Here is a 25,437-nt window from a genome sequence, read left to right on the forward strand (position 1 = left end):
ATTTCAATTACCCTGCCTAAAAATAAGCTTATTTTAGTACAAGTACGCCATGTTGGATTTTACCAGAAGTAGGGTTTTTGAAGACATCTAATCTATATCATATATCCAAAAGTAGTACATAACAAGGGTTGTACCAAATATTATGATACATTTGTAGTAGCATGTTAATAACACCTTTTCACATACTAGCCTTCGATATTGGGCTAAATTAAGTATGATGTCCGCCATTTTGGATTTTATCTGAAGTGAGACATTTTTCTCAAATGCCTCCCTATCTGAAATAAAAGAGAAATAGTTGCGGAAGGTCTATGCTAAATTTCATGCTTGAAGCAGGATGTGCACAATTTTTCACAAAGCCTCCGTACTATAACTTACAACCACAATAACCTTAACTTACAGCCACAAAAACCTTAACTTACAGCCAAGGAGTCCCCTGTTTGTGGGAGGATCAATAGAATGCTTACCAACTCTCCTGACTCTGACATTTATTCTGTTTCTAGGAATGGACAGCATGCTTGATATTTCAGTCTGCAGAGTAGAAAGGTGTTATTTTAAACCTCATTTCAACTAGAGGGGAGCTCATCAGTAAAGAAATATTAAAAGATCGAATAAAATCATCGTTAAAATTACCTGTTAGTAGCCACTTATCTAATGCATATTTTAATATTTTCTAACATTTAGTTTAAAAAAAAATATGATAGACAGGGAGTAAAATAGTAAAATACTTATGGTGATTAAAATTCAAAATGATTGCAAGAAATGTTTTCTGAAGCATGCAAAAAAAATGATTTATTTATACAAGATAAATGTATATATCTTGTATAAATAAGAAGATGTGGTATGAGTACTAATACAACAACTCTCCATCCAAGTCACAATGTATTAACCTGTATTTCATTAATAGCTAGTGTAGCAGAGTAAACTTATTTATAAGAAATACATGTATATATCATATATAAAAAAGAAGATGTGGTACGAGTTCTAATACAACAACTCTCCACCCAAGTCACAATGTATTAACCTGTATTTCATTAATAGCTTGTGTAGCAGAGTAAACATCCATCTCTCTCTGTTCGATCTTAGGTACAACAAGAGCTGTTTGTGGTTCTAGGTATAAATGTTCTTGAGCATGGCTCTCCACTTCTCCACATACGATCTCTGCTGCTTCAGTTATAGCCTTGTCCATGTCTCCTTCATCAATAGATAAACCAAGATCATAAAAAGATTTCTTTTCAATGGCTTCCTAAAACAAAGGAATACATATTTATCATACCATATTTGATATAAACAATAAATATTGTGGAGGTTAAAAGTGAGATATTTACGCTAATATAAACAAACACTTCTGTTTGGCAATAAGTTTTGACAATTAACAACTCATAAGTGGTGATGTCGACGTCGACAATGGTAATGTACAAACTAAACAATGTTGTTATCCCACAATAATCTCGACAAATTTTGGAATTTAAAACAGCTGACATACAAACTTATCTGATTGAAATAAGGATGCATGTCCATGCTTTGCTTTTATAGATCTTATAAGTCTCTGTTCTACTCTCTGTTTGGAAGGCCATGTTGGGATGCTCTGCTATTGTTGTATAAATGTATATATATATCCACTTTCAAATATTTGGCAACAGAAATTTCATTAATTCACTTCATATATATTAATTCAAAATATAGAGTGGAGCATGTCACCTTGTAAATAATGCACAGACAGAGAATATAAAAAAAAAAGATGTGGATTTTTTTTATCATAGACAGGGAAAAATACTAGTTGTGGTTAAAATTGAATATGATTGAAAATGATTTTTTTAAATAATGTATTTAAATATTTTAATTAGATAGATGAAATAAAAAAGAATATTTCTGAGGACAAGAATGTCCCCGCTCAAGCTCAACAAACTAAAATAATAATGAGTCCATCTATGTGTACTTTTCTCTTTTCTATAATCTTATTCAAAGGAACAGAAATCTTTCAATATCCTGCAGATAAAGAGGAAATGGATAATGGAAATAGATTTGATTTTATTTTTGATGTTTTAACGCCACTTTTAAGCACCGCATTTAGGTTATCTCCTGGCGGCCAGTTTTTATTGGTGAAGGAAGCCTGAGTGCCTGGAGAAAACCACTGACCTATGACAGGACAATGTAAATAGAAGAAAGTAATTAAAAACATACATATAATTCAAATCAAATCTTCTTTCAATTCTACAATAAATATAATATAATTTATCTATGTTATAAGTTTATCTATAATATGATTATAAGATTTTACCTGTTTTGATGATGTAGTCTATTACAAAATAAACAGCTGCGCCATGAGCGCATGATACGCCCGACATCTTGTGTGGAAGTTTTATGCAATAATCATAAATAGTTTCTGAGAAAGTTTTAAGCAGTTACCATTTATTGCTTTTGAGACACGGCAGGACATGTGAACTCCCCCCCCCCCCCCCCCAACCCTGGTTTTTTTTTTACAAATATCACTAAAATAAAATTTTGAATCAAACCAAAAAGTATACAGATCTTTAGATTAATATAACAAAGAAGTGTGTACAGTTTTAAGCAATAATCATAAATTGTTTTTGAGATATGGCGCGACATGTAAAAAAAAACCTCCCCTTTTTTAAAAAATACTCAATAACTCAAAAATGAAATTTTGATTCATCACCAAAAAGTATACAGATCTTTAGCGTAATATAACAAAGAAGTGTGTAAAGTTTTAAGCAATAATCATAAATCGTTTTTGAGATACGGCACGACATGTAAATACCCCTCCCCTTTTTTACAAAATACTCAATAACTCAAAAATTAAATTTTGAATCATCACCAAAAAGTATACAGATCTTTAGATTAATATTGCAAAGAAGTGTGTAAAGTTTTAAGCAATAATCATGAATGGTTTGTGAGATACAGCGTGACATGTAAAAAACCCTCCCCTTTTTTTACAAAATACTCAATAACTCAAAAATGAAATTTTGAATCATCACCAAAAAGTATACAGATATTAAGATTAATATAACTAAGAAGTGTGTAAAGTTTTAAGCAATAATCAAGAATCGTTTTTGAGATACGGTGCGACATGTGAAAAAAAACACACCCCTGTTTTAGTTACAAAGTGCCGTAACTCAAAAAGTTTAAATCTTATTTTCACCAAAAAGTATAAAGATCATTTGACCATCATAAAAAACAACTATATTAAGTTTCATAAAATTTAGATAAGTCGTTCTCAAGTTACGGTGCCACATGTTTACGCTGGACAGACGGACAGACAGACAGACAGACGGACGGACGGACGGACACCGGACATTTGTATACCATAATACGTCCCGTCAAAATTTTGACGGGCGTATAAAAAAGTAAAGTAAAAAAAAGTACTGAACTCGTAGAAAAATTCTAAACAGAAAGTGCCTACGCAAATGGCAAAATTAAAAGCTCAAACACATCAATTGAATGGATAACAACGGTCATATTCTTGACTTTCTACAGTCATTTGTTTATGCAGAAAATGGTAGATTAAACTTGGTTTTATATTTAACTAGCTAAACATCTCACTTTCATGACAGTCACATAAAATTTAATTCTTACATCAATGGTATAAATAGCCTCCAAATCTTCATAATCAACCTTGACAAGTTTGGCTGCCTTGCTAGCTATCTCCCTAGTGTCTGCCAATACAGCCCCAATTAACTGGCCATAATGTAACACCTACAATGGTATAAAAATAAATATAAGATGCAGAGAAACAACAAAGAGGCAAAGAAAATAAAAATTAGTAAAAAAATATGTACTAAATTCAAGAATATTGAAATCTTGATGCAAATATGCAAGACAAATATTAAAATATAAATCTAATATCTGACACACAATAATGTCTTATGAACATCTGAATGATCTTATTTGGTAGATTTATGATACTTTTTTATTTTCAAATTCAAAGGGCAAACTAGAGGATCTAAAGAGCCTGTGTCGCTCACCTTGGTCAATGTGAATATTAAACAATGGACACAGATGGATTCATGACAAAATTGTGTTTTGGTGATGGTGATGTGTTTGTAGATCTTACTTTACTAAACATTTTTGCTGCTTACAATTATCTCTATCTATAACAGTACTTTCTGTGGAAAATGTTATTGAATATATATCTTCAAATTTTAAGAAAATTGTTAAAAATTGACTATGAAGGGCAATAACTCCTTAGGGGGTCAATTGACTATTTTGGTCATACTGACTTATTTTTAGTTCTTACTTTGCTGTACATTATTGCTGTTTACAGTTTATCTCTATCTATAATAATATTCAAGATAATAACAAAAAAACAGCAAAATTTCCTCAAAATTACCAATTCAGGGGCAGCAACCTATAACAACCGATTATCCGATTCATCTGAAAATTCCAGGGCAGATAGATCATGACCTGATCAACAATTTTACTTCCTGTCAGATTTGCTCTTAATGCTTTGGTTTTTGAGTTATAAGCCAAAAACTGCATTTTACCCCCATGTTCTATTTTTAGCCATGGCGGCCATCTTGGTTTGTTGGCCGAGTTACCGGACACATTTTTTAACTAGATACCCCAATGATGATTATGGCTAAGTTTGGTTAAATTTGGTCCAGTAGGTTCAGAGGAGAATATTTTTCTAAAAGATTACTAAGATTTACGAAAAATGGTTAAAAATTGACTATAAAGGGCAATAACTCCTAAAGTGGTCAACTGACCATTTTGGTCATGTTGACTTATTTGTAGATCTTACTTTGCTGAACATTACTGCTGTTTACAGTTTATCTCTATCTATAATAATATTCAAGATAATAACCAAAAACAGCAAAATTTCCTTAAAATTACCATTTCAGGGGCAGCAACCTAACAACAGAATGTCCGATTCATCTGAAAATTTCTGGGCAGATAGATCTTGACCTGATGAACAATTTTACTTCCTGTCAGATTTGCTCTAAATGCTTTGGTTTTTGAGTTATAAGCCAAAAACTGCATTTTACCCCTATGTTCTATTTTTAGCCATGGCGGCCATCTTGGTTGGTTGGGCACGGCACCGGACACATTTTTTAAACTAGATACCCCAATGATGATTATGGCCAAGTTTGGTTAAATTTGACCCAGTAGTTTCAGAGGAGAAGATTTTTCTAAAAGATTACTAAGATTTACGAAAAATGGTTAAAAATTGACTATAAAGGGCAATAACTCCTAAAGTGGTCACCTGACCATTTTGATCATGTTGACTTATTTGTAGATCTTACTTTGCTGAACATTATTGCTGTTTACAGTTTATCTCTATCTATAATAATATTCAAGATAATAACCAAAAACAGCAAAATTTCCTTAAAATTACCATTTCAGGGGCAGCAACCCAACAACGAAATGTCCGATTCATCTGAAAATTTCAGGGCAGATAGATCTTGACCTGTTGAACAATATTACCCCATGTCAGATTTGCTCTAAATGCTTTGGTTTTTGAGTTATAAGCCAAAAACTGCATTTTACCCCTATGTTCTATTTTTAGCCATGGCGGCCATCTTGGTTGGTTGGCCGGGTCACCGGACACATTTTTTAAACTAGATACCCCAATGATGATTGTGGCCAAGTTTGGTTAAATTTGGCCCAGTAGTTTCAGAGGAGAAGATTTTTGTAAAAGTTTACGGACGACGGACGACAGACGACGGACGCAGGACGACGGACGACGGACGCCAAGTGATGAGAAAAGCTCACTTGACCTTTCAGGTCAGGTGAGCTAAAAACAGCAAAATTTCTTTAAAAATTACCAATTGGAGGGCAGCAACCCAACAACCGGTTGTCCAATTCATTTGAATATTTCAGGGCATATATATATTGACTTGATTAACAATTTAACTCCTTGTCAGATTTCCTCTAAATGATTTGGTTTCCGAGTTATAAGCAAAAAACTGCATTTTACCCCTGTTCTATTTTTAGCCGTGGTGGCCATCTTGGTTGGATGGCCAGGTCATCGGACACATTTTTCAAACAAGGTACCTCAAAGATGATTGTGGCCAAGTTTGAATTAATTTGGCCCAGTAGTTTCAGAGGAGAAGATTTTTGTAAAAGATAACTAAGATTTACGAAAAATGGTTAAAAATTGACTATAAAGGGCAATAACTCCTAAAGGGGTCAACTGACCATTTCGGTCATGTTGACTTATTTGTAAATCTTACTTTAATGAACATTATTGCTGTTTACAGTTTATCTCTATCTATAATAATATTCAAGAGAATAACCAAAAATATCAAAATTTCCTCAAAATTACCAATTCAGGGACAGCAACCCAACAACGGGTTGACCGATTCATCTGAAAATTTCAGGGCAGATAGATCTTGACCTGATAAACATTTTTACCTCGTGTCAGATTTCCTCTAAATGCTTTGGTTTTTGAGTTATAAGCCAAAAACTGCATTTTACCCCTATGTTCTATTTTTAGCCGTGGCGGCCATCTTGGTTGGTTGACCGGGTCACGCCACACATTTTTTAAACTAAATACCCCAATGATGATTGTGGCCAAGTTTGGTTCAATTTGGTCTAGTAGTTTCAGAGGAGAAGATTTTTGTAAAAGTTAAAGACGACGGACGACGACGACGACGGACGACGGACGACGGACGCCAAGTGATGAGAAAAGCTCACTTGGCCCTTCGGGCCAGGTGAGCTAAAAAGGAGGATAACTGATTATTTTACTTGTGAGTTTTATCACCAAACAAGTTCAAAATGTTCCAGCACTAATGATCAATAAATCTTGTTGAAACGTTGAAAAACAAGAATGTGTCCATCAAGGGTCCGGAAACAGTCATATTTGCCAGTCTTGTCCTAAACTGAAAGTGTTTGTCCTAAACACGGAATTGGGATTTAGGTCAAATTTTATTTTTTAACAGAAATAATTTCGGTCATTTCGTTGAGATCAAGTTTCTAAATCACCATTTTGAACTTGTTTTTGTCCTTTCCTGTAATAAAACTGCCACCTCAATATAGTGTTATAATCCCGAGGGCCCTCCTAATATATAACTATATGGGCGTATGACATTTGCGCCGATTTTCTAAATTTTCATTCTTTCATTTGCGCCAATTTCATTTTTTCATTTGAGCCGATTTTATATTTGCTCCTTAGGCTAATTGGATTTACAGGTAAGAGAATACTTTTACATGTACTATACCGTGAAGGTATATTGGTAAAATCTGGTTATAAACATAGGTTTTAGTTAATTTTGATACATATTGTTCTGAACTTTGCTGTAAATTGATGGACATATTGCACACTGCAACGATCCGAAGAGTCAATTCTTTAACCATCGACGTCCATACACATAAGTACGTTAGCCAGACAAAGAAAAGATGGACTTCGTTAGAATTGACAATTACAACAAATATAGAAGAGACGAAATCACAAGAAAGGAATATATTAGATGTGTTGCCTATAAATACTCAGCAAGAACAGATTATGATTTTAATGTATTCCGTTTTTATGGATTTGAATGCTGTAAATAGATTTTCAATTCGTCATTTTAGTATAAACCAGAGTGCTTTTATCCAAGGTTTTTACTTCTTGATTTTAAAGTATGTGAATATAGTGTACAACTGGATGACGGAAGAGGTCTATAATGATAAATGAAAAATAACATGACTTGGATGGAGAGTTGTTTCATTTGCACTCATACCACATCTTCTTATATCTATTCACCTGTAATTAATCTGTAAATTACCTGTAAAAAATTGGCGTAAATGAAAACAAAAATCAGCGCAAATGAAAGAAAAAATTTGCGCAAATAAAATGCAGATCGGCGCAAATGCAAAACGCCGAACTATATTAATGCCTCGGGGAAGTATTGGCTGATGATCGCTAATCTCTTTACCTGTGTGTTTAATTGACACCTGGCTTTTGATCACAAGCTCAGAACTAATATTATGAAGAAATTAAAATTCCATAACAACTGTCTTCATTATTCAAATACTTTTCAGCTAAAACAATTGTCAATTCTGATTTAAAATTAAATTTAAAGTCATTATACAGTATGGTATTTTGACCCCGGGGTCATTTTTCCCATATGGTATTTTGAACCCCCTTGTGGTTGATAAATAGTATTGCAGATAGTCTAATTTACAATTTGTTGGCTATCATTTTTTTTAATTTGAAGTTTTTAGTAGGGGTTCAATATACTGCAGGGGGTTCAAAATACCATGGCTAGGCAAAATTTTCAAAACATCTTTTCCATCATGTTAAATACATACAAACTACTTATTAGAGTATTATTACTATGTTAAGGAGTTAGAATAGCTAGAATTTTTTAAATTCAAGGTCTATAGTTGGGGGTTCAATATACTGCAGGGGGATCAAAATACCATATGACACGGGAAATGAGTCTGGAATTGTTCATTTTAGAATTTTGCAAAACATCCAGTTTCAAAATCGAAAGAAACGTAAGCTTTGTCTAAGAAATTTATCCTTTTGAGTCATTAAAATAGTTTCACTTTTAAACTGCTGCCTTCTCTAAATTGCACTTGAACGATTTTAGGAAAATGGTAGGAAAATTCATGAAGTAAATGCGATGCAAGCAACAGTAAAACAAGTTCATTGAGGCTACGAGTATGAGCATACTCAGTTATGATATTTTGACAATCTTTTTTTGAAAAAGGGCACCAACTTTTAAGTTATCTCAAAATGACTTGAAATTAGGTGAAAAATTTTTCTGGATCCTTGGTTTCCATAGTACGCAGATGCCCCAATTGCACTATCATTTTCTATTTTCAGTGGACCCTAGAATTTGGGTCAAAACTCTTATTTGGCATTAAAATTAGAGAGATCATATTACAGGGTGACAGGGAACATGTGTACAAAATGTACTTAGTTTCAAGTTGATTTGACTTCAACTTCATCAAAAACTACCTTGACCAAAAACTTTAACCTAAAGTGGGACGGATGGCCTGGGGCATAAAAAAAAAACATAACTAAATGAGGATAAGAGAACTCTACAATCTACTACTTACTTCCTCTTCAGCAAAGAGTGGTGTATCATGTATCATAAGGCCAAATTTATTACACCCTGGAATATCTTTATGACATATATAGTCTACCACTCCTGGCACAGCTAAGGCTTCTGATGCATCAACGTTCAATATTTTAGCATGTGATCTTGTGCTGGTAACAACTGCAGCATATAGTTCATCTACAAACAAAGTCAAACAAAAAATCTTGTTAACTCTTAAACAATGCCAACACTGCTGATAAAATTCTTAGACACTATGCTCAGCTTACACAATCATACTTCCATGTTTTATGAATCCCAAAATCTGGATTCAAACCCCTAATTTATCATATGTTTTGAAATGTTCACATCATTATGAACATGTGTATTAAGTTTCAAGTTGATAATAAAATTGAGAATGGAAATGGGGAATGTGCCAGAGAGACAACAACCCGACCATAGAAAAAAAACAACAGCAGAAGGTCACCAACAGGTCTTCAATGTAGCGAGAAATTCCCGCACCCGGAGGCGTCCTTCAACTGGCCCCTAAACAAATATATACTAGTTCAGTGATAATGAACGCCATACTAATTTCCAAATTGTACACAAGAAACTAAAATTAAAATAATACAAGACTAACAAAGGCCAGAGGCTCCTGACTTGGGACAGGCGCAAAAATGCGCAAAAAAAAGACTACAATTTCATGCAAGGTTTACTACTATACATTCATTATTAATTGTTGGATACCAATGTTCATGGATATGATGGGTACAGATGAACCACTCATCAAAATGCTCATTCAAAGTTCAAATTTTCCTTCCTTAAACCACAAAAAATAAATGAATCACGGGGGGTCAACTTCCTATTATTGGGTATACGGGGATGTGCCAAAAATATGGGTCATAATTTTGCAAGATTTTATATAAAAATGGCCCTCCTTTTTAATGACATCCTATATTAAAATGCATTTACGTTTGATAACTATACATTGATTCGGGGTATGATCTACATATCATATATAAATATGCTTTTGAGAATCATACATTATTAATGGTCAATTATTATATTAAATTAAATCAATTCATTTGAAAGTTCACCTTTCAAATAAGTTCCCAAATGAACCCCGGTGAGTTAGTGCTTATATAAGCATGGCTCATATTTTAAATATTGTATATAAGTATAGGTCATTCTTTCTTAAATATTTATATAACTATAGGTACTGAATTTCAGTGAATGTTATATTAAAATGGGTACGTTTTTTGAGACAAAAATGGCACACCCCTACCAAGAAAATATCGAAGTTACCCCCGTGAAATGAATCCACCGTACCTTAACCAATTCTTATTAACCATATAGGAGACAAACTTGTGGATTCATTATTATTTGTTGGATACCAATTTTTGTGGATTTTGTTGGTACAGGGGAACCAACAAATTTAAACGTTCAATGAGTTACAAATTTCTTATAGGAATATGATACAGACTTTGCCAAAACCCAGAAATCTAATATCCATGAAAATGCAACTTTACCTCAATCAACGAAAATTGGTACCCACAAAAATAAATGAATCCACAGTATCCCATATTATTACCATCATAATAGACTTACTACTAAACTTTGGCATATCATCAATAAATACAGCTTCTCCAGCTACAATGTACTCTGATCCAACATTAGGGACTGGTTTCCATACAACGTGTTTACCATCATCATCAGGAACGTCATAGATTTGGATACCAGTAGATGGGTCTATTTTAAGTTTGTCTGCAGCACTGCTTTCCCTTAAATCTTTGTCTTGTATCTATAAATTGTTAATGTAATCATAAATATGCACTATTTGAAATAAGGAGTTTTGATCCTAAATGCTTGATAAGAACTTTGATGAGGGTAGTAAAGGGGGTACCTTCATGACGTATAACAGTAAAAATTCTTGCCAAATGACGTTAAAGCTAATTTTTAGTGCATGACGATAAAATGTACATTTTCTTTTAGACAATAAAAAAATTAGCTGAATTTGACAAATCATGCTATTTTTTTCCCAAAAATAACGGTAACGATAGTTATTTCAGACATCTGACGTATCACGATAAGGATATTTGGGGAATCACAATAAAATTTTAACCAATTTGATGCTAACGTTAGCCAAAAATAACCATTTGACGTCTGACAGTAAAGGGCATTACCACCATCTTTGATGGTAGGAAACTAATTTTGGTGACACATTAGCAAAACAACAAGTGATTCATTAAACCTGTAATTCCTAGTTTTTAACTTGCTCATGAATTTTTGACTTCCTGTTTACAGATATTTATTGAACGTTTGAAATCCTGGGTGCAGACTGGTTTGTGGTAAAACAAATTAAAATTAAAACAGCCCTCCTCTGCCAAAGTCTGCATATAAATCTAAAATAAATTTGTATGTCATAGAACATTTTTATTTGTGGTAAACCTTTACGTTACAAATCTACAAAATTTTGTATCCCAAGAATAATAATAAATCCACAGGATTCTGATTTGAAATTCTTATTCTTTTGGTTTGGTTTGTATCCCAGGAATAATAATGATTGGTAAGTATGAAATTTCTGATTTGAAATTCTTGTGTTTTTGGTTTGGGATAAATTGAACACTTATTACCTTCAAACTTTTGTTCATCTGTAGAGAAAATTTATACAGAAAACTAGCAGCTAATGTTGTTTTGAACTTTAAATCTTCCCCTTTCTCTATGCTAGATAACTCTGTGATTAACTTGTCAGTCACAGAACTGAAGTCTATATCTTCCCATTTCCTGGAAAATGAAATGATAAGGAAAATAAAGTCATAGAAAAAAAAAAGTTTGAAGTTTTATCTCCATTTTTTGTCACCATAGGGAATTTGATTTTCGAAGGCAGATCACCATGTATGTGGGATACTTTTCCTTATCCGTAATTGTGATTCTGCAACAATTGAACACAAAACTTGAACTATTGATGTTATACAGCAATCACTTTTCTTTTGTGGCATCAGACATTTTTTTAAGTGAAAATATTATGGGAACATTTTTAATGTCCAGTAATGGTGTACAATTAGTGATAATATCTATTTAACTAAAAAAAGAGGTATATTTTATAGCTGACTATGCAGTATGCAGTATTGGTGACATCTGTGCTTTGACCTATAGTTGATAATGTCTGTGTCTTTTGGTCTCTTGTGAAGAGTTGTCTCATTGGCAATCTTACCACATTTTATTTTAATACATACTTTTTTTTAACTATTTGCTTTACAAAGTCCATGTCCTTTTTGAAACAATTTTTTTTAATGGTATGATAAGAAATTTTGCTTAACATTTTCTTTGTCAAATATAAGAATTGGTGTTGGTCATCTAATTTTTGAGTTTGACATTTTTGCATGTATAAAGTCTCATCTCTGATTTTAAATAAAGATATCAAAACATAAAAAAAGAAGATGTAGTATGATTGCCAATGAGACAACTATCCCCAAGAGACCAAAATGACAAAGACATTAACAACTATAGGGACTGTACGGCTTTCAACAATGAGCAAAGCCCATACCCCATAATCAGCTATAAAAGGCCACGATATGACAATGTAAAACAATTCAAACAAGAAAACTAACGGCCTTATTTGTATTTAAATTTTTTTTTAGCTTATATCTATTTACAGCAGTTTATATGCAAGCCTTTATATAAATGCATATAAAAAAGTGTTCAGCGAATCAAGCAACTTGTTAAATTTGCTATATATTAGAGCATAAAATCTATTCTGATAAAGGAAGAGACCGATTTCATTGGTCCACAACTCCCCCTTAACCATACAGTTGGAAATATTTATGACATAGAGTATATACATGTGGAAATGTGTAATTCCTAAAGGAGTAGGTTCAGTAAGACCCCTTTTTGGCCCCAAAATATAGCAGTTTTACAAAATTGTGAAATTGTAATCTTTTGGTTATTTATTGGAAAGTAGAATGCTTCTGCTACATAAATATAGGCTGTTTTTGACAATACAATGTACATATATCGGGTTCTGGCATCATTAAGTCATGCTAAATTACTGAAATCTGCACAATTTGTGCATTTTAGTTAAATTTTAGACGGTGTCCGTCTAAAATGAAAGTGGCCGCATTCGTGTTCATTCATAATATTGAAATGTAAGTTGTATTTGACGATAATACATAACATATATAAAGGTTGAGGATGAACACGGATGCGGCCACTTTCATTTTTGACAAAAACCAACTGAAAAGTGACGTTATTTGGCATATTTGATAGATTTTTCATATTTAAGCTTGAATCGGAGCGTTTTTAATGACTCAATCAGTTAAAATCTTTCCCAAAAATTAATCAAATCAATTGAAATAGACACTTAAGTGTTTAAAAAGTGTCCAAAATCTTTCGTTAGATGAACCTGAAATTTGAGGCCAAAATCGGTCCTTACCGGACCTACTCCTTTGTCTTTGAAACAACCTTTTTTCCACAGAAAACACCAATTTTTGAGAATATACCCAAATTCCAAGACTGTTAATATCAATCTGTGTCTTATACGCTATGGTCTACATACTGCCCTAGAAATTTTAAAACTTTTTGTTTCAACACTTGCCAAATGATACCACTATATAGTGGACATCTTCTAGTATAAAGAAATAATAAAAATACTGTACATACTTTCCTTCTAATTCTGATTCCGCTGACTTGACAAAAACAGGCTTTTTATCGATATTTCCTAAACATATTCTGGCCTGTTTAACCACATGACTGTCTGGTTTAAACTGGATGCATATCCCAGCATTCAACACTGCATAGTCAAAACCTCTCCTTCCTGGCTGTTTAAAGAAACTCACATACTCCTCCTAAAGTAAACAAAATGCCATTAAACCACAGTCACAATCAAAGTATTTGTGTGTACATAGCGTATTACCTAAGATCTGGCAGACATAAAACTAATCAATACCGATAAGTTAATTACACATAACAAAAGAGGTCATAACATTCATTGGATTTAATTTAATGACCATTAGTTTGATATTGTTTATCTTTTAAATAGACGTTACTTATTATCTACAGAAAATAATGCCCATTATTACCTTAAGGGGGTTCGCGGGTCTAAATCATTTATATAGGATTTCTCTATATTTTTCTATAAATGAACTTTATCTTATAGTTAATAGAAAAATAAAATTAAAAAATGGGGTCACCGTTCATTTGCGCTCACAATCTGCCTTCGAAAGAAGCATACATCGTTGTAAAAGTGTTTTTTTTTCTGTTGAACTAATAGGAGAAATAAAGGTAATATTGAAATAAAAAAAAGAAATTTATTACAGAAATCGCTCAAATTTTACCATTATTTAGTTTAAGTACAGCATATATCGAAATTATATTAAAAAATATAGGTCACCGATGAGTTAAAAGAGATATTTCAATTTTAAAGCCAAAAAATGGCATTTTTCCACCAAAGACAAAGATAATTTGGAACTTTTTCCATGATGTTTACATTTCAAAAGTCATCTGGGGCCAACACGAATTAACTGTTTTGAATGTTTTTTGTACCATATGATAACGTAACAACTACAAAAGGTAATAAATAAAATTTGTAATGAAAAACAAATGTTTAATTTTTTTCTGAAATTTTTATATCCTCGAGCCTCCTTAATGGCCCATTAATCTCGTGAAGAGAGGACTATTTCAGTCAAAGTATTTCATTGATGTTTGTCATTAAAATTGAGAAAGGAAATGGGGAATGTGTCAAAGAGACAACAACCCAACCATAGAGCAGACAACAGCTGGAGGCCACCAATGGGTCTTCAATGTAGCAAGAATTCCCAATTAATCTTTATTTCAATAGCATATCTTACAAAAATATTAATTATTTTCTTACAAAAAGTAATGCGTGATTTTAATGGATTCATGAGATTTACTGGTTTGTTAGTGGTTTTAAATGGTATTGACCCCTTTGTTCTATTTTTAAAACCATGGCGGCCATGTTTGTCGATGGATAAAAAATTCTGATAAAATTCATAAACTAAATTCTAAAGGAACATTCTTTTAAAGTTCAGAAGTATTAGGCATAATAGTTCCAGAGGAGAAGATTTTTAAATGTAAGTAAACTTGATGAACAATTTGTGTAAAATTGTCTTTTAAGGTAAATAACTTCCTAAGGGGTCTATTGACAATTTTGGTTATATTAACTTTTTTTTTTTTTTTTTGTAGATCTTACTTTGCTGAACATAATTGCTGTTTACAGTTTATACTTATCTATAATAATATTCAACATAATAAAAAAAAAATGCAAAATTTCCTTTAAACTACCAATTTAGTTGCAGCAACCCTTAAATGGGTTGATCAATTCTTCTGAAAATTACAAGGCTGAAAGATTTTGACCAATTGAAGAACTTAATCTCCATGTCAGAATTGCTATAAACGATTTGGTTTTTGAGATGTAAGCCAAAAAACTGCATTTGACCCCTTTGTTCTATTTTTAGCCATGGTGGCATTGTCAATGGATCTAAACTTTGGATACAATTTATAAACTAGATACCCTTAGATACATTTATTTAAAGTTTGAATGTATTTGGCCCAGTAGTTTTAGAGGACAAGATTTTTTAAATAGTTTACGACAACGACAGACGACGATGGACGCCAAGTGATGGCATAAGCTAAAAAGGTTATTTTAGTACATTTGTGTCTTTGGGTGGTTGTCATTGACATTTTATCATACAAATAGAAGTTACAATTTACCTTAGATGTCAAAGGAATACTGATTGATGTCATAATTTCGGCTGTTCCAAATCTCCCAGGTCCATTCTTCAGGAATGTATCATCAAGTCTACAGCTTATACTTTTCTGTGTGTTATTTTTATCTGTATAAAATAATTACAAATATATTTCATCAAATAATTTTCTTTAAACATTATCAATGATATTAATACTTTTTTTTTAAATCTGTGCTTGATTTAAGCTGAATACTTATTTAATTAAAACACATATCACTTATTCTGAGTGCTTTCATTATTTACTGAATCATAATGATTTAAAGGAGAGAGATAAAGTGAGTTTCTGAAAGAAAAAAAATAGTCCATTAGGTAAGTTTTTAACTGGTTATAACAGAAGAAACAATTTAAGCTTAATTCCTCTAATTTTAAAAACATCTTTAGGATAATTAGGAAAGTACAACTCACCAAGATACAAAAAGTTAAGTTGTGCTCCCATGGCCATAAGTAATGTCTGTAAATCATGGTTAGGAGCCTGGCTCATGATATGTCCTCCAATTGTCTGAAAGAGAAAATGTTATTCAACGGTTATCATACAATATATTTTCACTACAAATAATTGTCAAACTTGCTAATTACCTAACCAAATATATATATTGGTAAGACTTTCAGTAGTAATAAGGACAAAAACACATAAAATGAAACCTGTCATGTGTAATAGCAAGAACAGACAATGTAAAATTTAAGCATTTTCAACTTCCTCTCTTTTCAAAATTTGCATTGATTTGACTTTGTTTGCAAGAGTTGTCTTTCTTGAAAGCATATTCATCACAACTCAAGGAGAAGTATATTTATGACGAGACTGATCATAATTAAACTTATGCAGCACAACTTTTGTCTGCTTTTACTAGTTATCTCCCATCGACCCTTCTTTTAAATTTATAAATCATTAGTATTCACTTTATTCGATTAATCACATCTGCTAGAGTACTGTAAATTCAGAAATTATTGCGAGGTTTTTTATTATTGCAAAAATTTTGACATAGTTAACGTTGTAAACGCAATAATCTAAACTCACATTTTTTCTCAAAATCCTAAAAATTAAAATCGCATTTAAGTCAAAATCGCAATAATAAATGCAAATAATAATTTCTGAATTTACAGTATATGGTTTCATGTATAAAATTTTTTATTTAGTTTTTCATTAAGCATAGAAATTGGTTTGTTTTTATTAAAAATATGTTTTAAAAATCAGCTATACAAAAAATGAGAATATAATTACAAGATGGAAGATAACTCTGGTCATGCATTACAGCATGCAACAGTACAGAAAATCTGTTATAAAGTTTACAAAAAAATATAAGAAAAAAACCTTACAGCCATATTTCTGATCTGATCAGCACCAATCCATCTTAAACCATCTTGTAAAGCATCAAAAGTTCTTAACTGGTTCTCTAAAAGTTGCAGAATAATGTCAATAAAGCAATGACTAAAGGATAAAACAAGGGATGGAAAGTAATTGAGAGGGGTTCTAGATATGATTTTCTTAGTCTATTCATACAATTTATAGTGAAACAGCACCATAGATAAATAAAGAATGCTGTTTCTTAGCTATGGACATCAATGACTTTTAAATATTGTATTTCATTTACTACTTGACATTTCAATTATTTGGCTGTACAGAGACCTATAGTTGTTAATTTTTGTGTCATTGGGCTTTTGTGGAGAGTTGTCTCATTGGCAATCATACCAAATCTTCTTTTTTATATGAAAGATCATAAGGACTGAAAGTTAACTTTTTACCATTCACACCCTTGGCTTTATCATTAAGAGCCTGCTCTAGACTTCTCATGGTAACTGCAGAGCCTATGACAAACTCTGTATCTGTCACCTCTACTGTACAAAGTTCAGGAACATTTGATCCACAAATGATTGTTTTTGATTTCATCTGTCCTGTTCTCAGCAAAAACCCTATAAACAAACAATAAAATTGAGAACAGAAATGTGTCAAAGAGACAACATTGTGACAAAAGAGCAGAAAATGTTTAATAGTTTACTGTAACAAGGTGTTTTTCTCACTGCTGATACCCTTTTAGTGCATTGGTAGCCATTACACTGTTTCAAAGGTCAATGGTCTAACATAAGTATTTATGTTCAAATCAATTTTATCAGAAAACTGGACAATAGGTAAACTGATCATCGCTGTAATACTTTTATTACCTATTAAAAATGATGATTAGAACTGTAGATCACTAATGGGTTTATCAATAATAAATGCATTTGTCCTCTGTTTTTTATATAACAAGTGCAAAGTTTCTCAACATGCTCAATGCAAAACTAATTTTCAGGTATTAATGTAAAGCAATAGAGCAAGATTTATTATGAAACTGTTGTGATATTTTAATATTTCAGTGGATAAAGATGACATTGATTGTCCAAAAAAGATCATCTAGCTAATTACCAACTGAAGTGCAACCCATCAGAAGACAGGCATCAGGATTCTGTTGCTTAATCTGTAACAAGTCAGACAGGGAACCAGGTCTGTACCAAGAGTAGTCCCCCTTGGTGAATACAACTGAAGATTTTCTGTATTCTTCTTTTACCTGAAAAGTGTTAATAAAAATAAATAGAAATTGTGGTTTACAACAGCTCTGAAAATAAATAATAAAATTTAATGAACTTATAATTATATAGGGTTATTGCATGAATCGTTGGAAATATTGTCCGAGTAGAATTTAATATTACTCGAGCTTGCGAGTGCAATATATGTTCTACAAGGGACAATATTCCCCAATATTCATGCAATAACCCTTTTATTGTATAGCAATATATATTTTAAAGTAAGAATTGGTTTAAACTAAGAGTTTGACATTGATGACGTCATGAATTTTGAAGATATATTGCACTAAAGTGGGGCGCTCATATTCGCCGTTGACACAATTTCGCTGTTTTATGATTTTGAGGTGTAAAAACTTCAAAGGATGGTTGAAATTGAAGAAATATGCCGGTAAATTATATTTTTATAACAAATATTATAATTTTTGAAAATGAGACCAAATTTCGGCACTTACCACAAAGGAGTGAAAAACGGACAACGATTTTCAGCCAATTTCCTGAATGAAACAAACGATTTCAAAGAAGTATTAATTTTCTTTAGTAATTCTTTTGACTGATTGCCCTAAATTTCAGTTTTTTTTTTTACACCTTTCAAATGTCTGCTATTATAAGTTATATGGTTCGCTACTGACCCCATACGGATCCATAGAGGGTTAGTAAAATCCATAGGGGGTGAGGCCTGAGGCCGAGTCCCCTTTAAATTTTATTCACCCTCTATGGATTTGTAGGGGGTCAGTAGTTAACCTTATAACGAATTTATCGGACGCTGGACTTTTTCTGCTGCGTTTTGTTGAAAAATAAACATGAAACACAACAACATTAATAGATGACGTTGCCATTAAGGCGTCATCAACCCCATATGAAACTTACTAACCCCATATGGTCTCATAGGGGGTCACCACGTGACGGCATTTAACCAATCACAACGTGATAATTCATCTGTGGTTCGATAATCATCTATAATGAAATTCATTTGATACATATTGACTTAAAGCTGCAGTTATTTAGTTTTAAAAAGATGTGTAACAACGGAGAATATGTGTCCGCCGTTGACAAAACATCAGGAAATTTCAAACACCCTTTAATCCAACATTTCAAATGATTTTTCTCAAAACAAATACGTTTTAAAGCTAAGAATATTTTGCATTTGAAGTTATCGTCATATAGCAATATCAGTACACTTCAAAAACATAAAGACCTGAACATAAACTGAAGAAAACATGGAAAGATATGGCGAAAATGAGCACCCCACTGTAGTGAAATATTGGAATTTATTGCACACTAACTTTTGGTTACTTTCTGTGGGAAATATTATATTGCTATGCAAAGAAATTGATTTATTGCATTAAAAATACATTTATTTGTTTAATGTGTCTCAAATGTATGTCAGTCCATTATTTATGGTTTGCCTTTTAAATTAATCCTTACAACCATATATTTAAACATACGAAAGAATACAATTTAAAGTATCTCAAGGACTTTGGTCTTATATAAACTTGTGTTCATAGTTTTTTATAGTTCCTTTCATTTTCTACTTCATTTGAATGAAAAAGCCATTTGTCAAAGTAATACAAAGATTATCTTATCAAAGGATTAAAATATCCAGACACTGATAATAAACTCATGCCTTATTCATATTTTTTAATTTATGTGTTGTTTTGTCTATCGTTGCAATATTATTTTAAATTTAAATTCTTGGACAAGTTGTTGTACAAGTACTACAATAATGTGCAAACTGTATGGCTGCCTCAACTGAACTATTGCAACAATGTACAAAACTCAATATTAAATAAATGAGACTTTCAAGTCAGGAATATGACAGTTGTTATCCATTTGTTTGATGTGTTTGAGCTTTTAGTTTTGCCATTTGACTACAGAAGTTTGCTTAAACTTTCCTTGGAGTTTTTTTTGTTTGTTATTTTACTTTTTATTGATTTAACCATCTAACTGTTCAGCTTTATAATTCCTTGTACCTGTAATTCTGGCGGGAATATAAAGCTCTGTGATGGATCTCTATTCTGTTCTGTAACTGTTTTTGTTTCAATGCTTGAATCTGTTGAATCAGACTGCTGGCACAGTCCTAAGCCACAGGGACATGCCTAGAAAATAAGAAAACTTTGCTTTGCAAAATACACAAAAAATATTTTCATGAAACGTGTTATTTATACAAACAAACACTATGGTAAACTATTTAGTGGGTTGGTTCATGTTCTCTATATTTGCAGTTCCAAAAACTGTATGAAAATTTAACTTTTTAAGAAAATGCACAGAATGGCTGTTATAAGAATTATTTTACTTGTTTCTAATTGTATAACACTTAAAAACAGACATAAATGGATATATCCTTAATTGAATGTTTAAATTTTAACAATACAGATATGTAAAACGAGCGCATGATCTGCTTTTTTTTTTTAGAAACTACCAGGTTAAACCATTATTGAGTTCAAATAAAGTAAAGATCACATACAAGACTTCTTATATCATTCTCACCTGAAATTGCAGTAATTTACACATTTTTCTCTCAAAAATAAGGAGACTATTTCACAAACTTGAATTACCTTTGAAGCCTGTTTAAAAGCATCAATAATTGGTCTGTATCCTGTACATCTACATAGATTACCTGTAAAGGTAAATCAATACAAGGTCAAATGATGGGTCAAGAGAAAGATGCACACATTGTTCTGCTAAGAATTCCCAGACTCATAATTCTAAATATGGAAAAACCAAGAATTGAGGCTCTTAAGAGCCTGTGTCGCTCACCTTGGTCTATGTGAATATTAAACAAAGGAAGCAGATGAATTCATGACAAAATTGTGTTTTGGTGATGGTGATGTGTTTGTACATCTTACTTTACTGAACATTCTTGCTGCTTACAATTACCTCTTTCTATAATGAACTTGGTCCAGTAGTTTCAGTGGAAAATGTTAGTAAAAATTTGCAAATTTTATGAAAATTGATAAAAATTGACTATAAAGGACAATAACTCCTTATGGGGTCAATTGACCATTTCAGTCATCGTGACTTATTTGTAAATCTTACTTTGCTGAACTTTATTGCTTTTTACAGTTTATCTCTATCTATAATAATATTCAAGATAATAACAATAAACTGCCAAATTTCCTTAAAATTACCAATTCAGGGGCAGCAACCCATTAACGGGTTGTCCGATTCATCCGAAATTTTCAGGGCAGATAGATCCTTACCTGATAAACAATTTTACTGATGTCAGATTTGCTCTAAATGCTTTGGTTTTTGACTTATAAGCTAAAAACTGCATTTTACCCCTATGTTCTTTTTAAGCCATGGCAGCCATCTTGGTTGGTTGGTGACCGGGTCACCGGACACATTTTTTAAACTAGATACCCCAATAATGATTGTGGCCAAGTTTGGTTTAATTTGGCCCAGTAGTTTTAGAGGAGAAGATTTTTGTAAAAGCTAACGCCGGATGACGACGGAAGACGACGACGCCGGACGCAAAGTGATGGGAAAAGCTCACCTGGCCCTTTGAGCCAGGTGAGCTAAAAAGCATCTGTCTGACAGATCTGAAACAATTATAAATCATCACGACAAAGGGGCTGAACAAATACTAAGTCATTCTGTTCAGAAGTTACTGGAATTGTTTTCATAAAAATGTTTGTTTTCATTGATAAAATTGAAAACAGAAATGGGGAATGTGTCATCTTTTTGAAAAATTCAAAGTATCAGATACCACTCATACCAGAATGAGATGTTTAAGAGCTCCAAAAAGTACTTATCACCTTAATGCTGCTGAGTAGAGTAGCATGCATAAGTTCTAAAATAGACAAAATATTATGAAATAGCTCTGCCTTCAACTTAAAAGTAAGACACACCTTCAAGAGCTCTCTCCATCTGGTCAGCTGTAGGCTGTGGTACATTGTGGAATAATGTATACATTGTCATTACCATTCCAGGTGTACAAAATCCACACTGAAGTCCATGGGAGTCCACCAAACTTCTCTGTGAAAACAAATCTTTGGTTTGTGATAAATTTTAGAACATAAACTATTATGCATCTTAGCCCAGTATAATGAAAATGCAATACTCTGTAAAACCATGAATATGATGACTAGCACTTCCTTTGACACAAGAAAACATTATCCATACTGTTCACTAATTGTTTTATTTTCAATTCATATAGTCTTAGATCTTGATAAGATTTTCATACATTTTGATACATTCCTTTATACATGTACAGTGTGTATTTATAAATCCAAGTACCGGTATACATATGTAACTTAATTTGCCTATAGTTAATGAACCAATACAGACTTTTATAGTCAGACAAATATTTATAGTTATACAGGCCATATAATTTACATGCAAAAGCTATACAACTGTATACCAGTATACAAAATATCTTTGTCTTACCTTATAAAAGCTTAAAGGCATATATGGTAACTTATAGTTTACCTCTTTGTCATTTGGTCTGTTGTTGAGAGTTGTCTCATTGGCAATCATACCACATACCACATGATGGCACATCTTAGTATTTTTATACCACATACCACATGATGGCACATCTTAGTATTTTTATAATGTGTTTTATTCAATCTGATCTAACCATTCTATTAGACTGAACATTGAATTTTGTTTATCCTTACCATGTTTAGCAGGTTTAGCACAAAATTATTTTTTCTCTGCCTTTTTATTACATCTTTAACTAAATCTTAACTGGATGTGTAGTGACTGATATTTTTAGGATAATAAATCATAGTTTCTTTGTCAGTTGGATTGCTTTGAATCAACTTTCAGTAAATGTGACTATTCCTAGATCGCTTGCTGTCTGTCTTTTAAGTTTGATATTTTTACCGCAATAGCATATATCAAATTGTTGGATTTCTTCTTTGAATAATTGTTTCACTTGATCATGTCCTGGCCTTGTATAGCAAACAATAATATTATATGGTTCAGATTTTGATTAATTTTGAAGGATGTAGACAGGCCCTACAAGTGTAGACATCATCTTCCTTTATTCTATGGTGGATAATGTTAACATAAGGGAGAAACCATTTTACATCAAGGGGTGGGCTGGGGTATGGTTCTTTTTCTGAGCCGGATTTTTTTTCAAATTTATTTAGTTTTTTTTCGATGTTATTAATCCAATTATCTTTTTCAAAATTTTACATCATAAGGTATGGGGGAAATCTGCATACAGAAAAGCCCTCCCCTTTTTGAAGTTAAATAGTCATTCCCTAAGCAATCATACCTCATCTCCGTATTTGTATATCCTACCTGAACAGGATGTAGTCCCTTTACTGTACTTCACACACCCTCTATATCCTACCTGAACAAGATGTAGTCCCTTTTCTGTACCTCCCACACCCTCTATATCATACCTGAACAGGATGTAGTCCCTTTTCTGTATCTCCCACACCTTCTATATCATACCTGAACAGGATGTACTCCCTTCTCTGTACCTCCCACACCCTCTATATCATACCTGAACAGGATGTAGTCCCTTTTCTGTACCTCCCACACCTTCTACCGTTGTCACAGCCATACCATGTAAATAGCATATTGGTACTAAACAAGCATTGACACAGAAATGGCTGCAAAAACTAAGTTAAGGATTCTTACGTAAACAAGATGTGAAGTTTGAAATGACACTAATATATAAGATGCATCTCCTGGCTGGAAAAGTGTATCATTTGGTTTCATTTTTATTTGTGGAATATCAATTTATGTGGATTTTGCTGGTAACCGTTTAAAACAATCAAGGAGGTACATATTTTCTATACTACATGTAGGTTTGATTGAACTAGAGCTGAAAACTTTTATTGTGCCTTCAGCTGCTGTCAGCTCTTTGGTAGGGTTGCATGTTGTCTCTTTGACATCCCCCCCCCCCCCCCCCCCCCCCCCATATGCTAAAAAACTCTGTCTTTCAGGAAGTTGTAATAATCAGTAAAGGATACACTAATTTGTTGTCTATCTTTTGAGATATCATCACTGTACATGATCCACATCCTCCTTGCTCACACGCTCCTTTTGTTCCAGGTAAAAATACTAATTAACTGTTAAGGTAAAACCTCTCAATAAAATAACAATTCATAACAACACACAGGATCAAAATATTAATTTGCTGTTAAAGTAAAACATCTTCATAAAATACAAATTCACAACCCACAGCAAATAAAAGAGGTACTGTAATTCATCAAACCTTTCATTTTAAGGACAATGATTCAAATCCTAAAACATGTCTGTGTTATTGTTTGATGTTCATATCAGCATTGTAAGTCTCCTTCAATATAAATAAGAAGATGTGGTATCAGTGCCGATGAGACAACCCTCCATCCAAGTCACATTTTATCAAAATTTAATAATTATAGGTCAAAGTACAACCTTTGAGCTTTGGCTCACTCTATAAAGAAAGCTATAAAGGGCCTTAAAAATGACTAGTGTAAAACAATTCAAACATGTAAACCAATGGACTCATCAATATAAATAACGAAAAATACCAACGAACCATACCAACAAATGACAACCAACGAACAACAGGCTCCTGACTTAGGATAGGTGCATAAAAATGCAGCTGATTTAAAGGTTTTAACAGCGCCTTCAAACATGTTTAACTCTGCCTAATTCTTTATGTCAGGAGCCAGTAGTTCAGTGGTTGTTGTTGGTTCATGACCATCATATTTGTTTTTTTGTAAATTGTTTTAATAGTTATAAATTCTGCCATAAGTTTTTCTCAACTAAATTTTCTCATATTTTTTATGTTGGGGCATATTTTGGCTGACTACAAGGTATGTTTTTTTCTAATTGTTGAAGGCTGTATGGTTACCTCTATTTCTTGACGTCCACTTCATTTGAAATTTGGTGGATATCTGTCTCATTGACAATCATACCACTAATTATCTTTATATATTCATTTCTAATTTCTTTATATACCAAAATAAACTACATTTTCAATAAAGTCAATATAACTTTTATATGAAATAGCTGTACTGTAACATCAAAAATAGAAAAGATTGGGGTCTGACCATAAATAAACTACCACTTAACCTTTGACATCAGACTATAAATACCTGTGTGTAAATATTCAGGTTTACAATTTATAACAGAAGGGAAAAGATTATGTAATGAATGATAATTATATCATGTATAGTCACATTAAATGT

At 32.4% G+C, this 25,437-nt stretch overlaps 1 protein-coding gene across 1 annotated transcript in view; it reads right to left on the minus strand.

Moving 5' to 3' along the window:
- The window catches only part of LOC139511269 (xanthine dehydrogenase/oxidase-like), a 60,535-nt gene that overhangs the window by 26,227 nt on the left and 8,871 nt on the right, over positions 1-25,437 (minus strand). Inside the window, exons 3-19 of the mRNA XM_071297879.1 lie at positions 24,232-24,322; positions 23,760-23,868; positions 22,150-22,276; positions 20,857-20,918; positions 20,272-20,397; positions 18,144-18,285; positions 17,486-17,653; positions 17,060-17,136; positions 16,151-16,244; positions 15,711-15,832; positions 13,641-13,825; positions 11,615-11,765; positions 10,590-10,782; positions 9,004-9,182; positions 3,592-3,711; positions 1,022-1,243; positions 465-528 (exon numbers count right to left, since the gene is read on the minus strand). Coding sequence (XP_071153980.1) covers positions 465-528; positions 1,022-1,243; positions 3,592-3,711; positions 9,004-9,182; positions 10,590-10,782; positions 11,615-11,765; positions 13,641-13,825; positions 15,711-15,832; positions 16,151-16,244; positions 17,060-17,136; positions 17,486-17,653; positions 18,144-18,285; positions 20,272-20,397; positions 20,857-20,918; positions 22,150-22,276; positions 23,760-23,868; positions 24,232-24,322 — 2,232 coding nt within the window. The remainder of the gene's footprint in view (positions 1-464; positions 529-1,021; positions 1,244-3,591; positions 3,712-9,003; positions 9,183-10,589; positions 10,783-11,614; positions 11,766-13,640; positions 13,826-15,710; positions 15,833-16,150; positions 16,245-17,059; positions 17,137-17,485; positions 17,654-18,143; positions 18,286-20,271; positions 20,398-20,856; positions 20,919-22,149; positions 22,277-23,759; positions 23,869-24,231; positions 24,323-25,437) is intronic.

This window comes from Mytilus edulis, chromosome 2 (assembly GCF_963676685.1).
Source record: "Mytilus edulis chromosome 2, xbMytEdul2.2, whole genome shotgun sequence".
Lineage (NCBI taxonomy): Eukaryota > Metazoa > Mollusca > Bivalvia > Mytilida > Mytilidae > Mytilus > Mytilus edulis.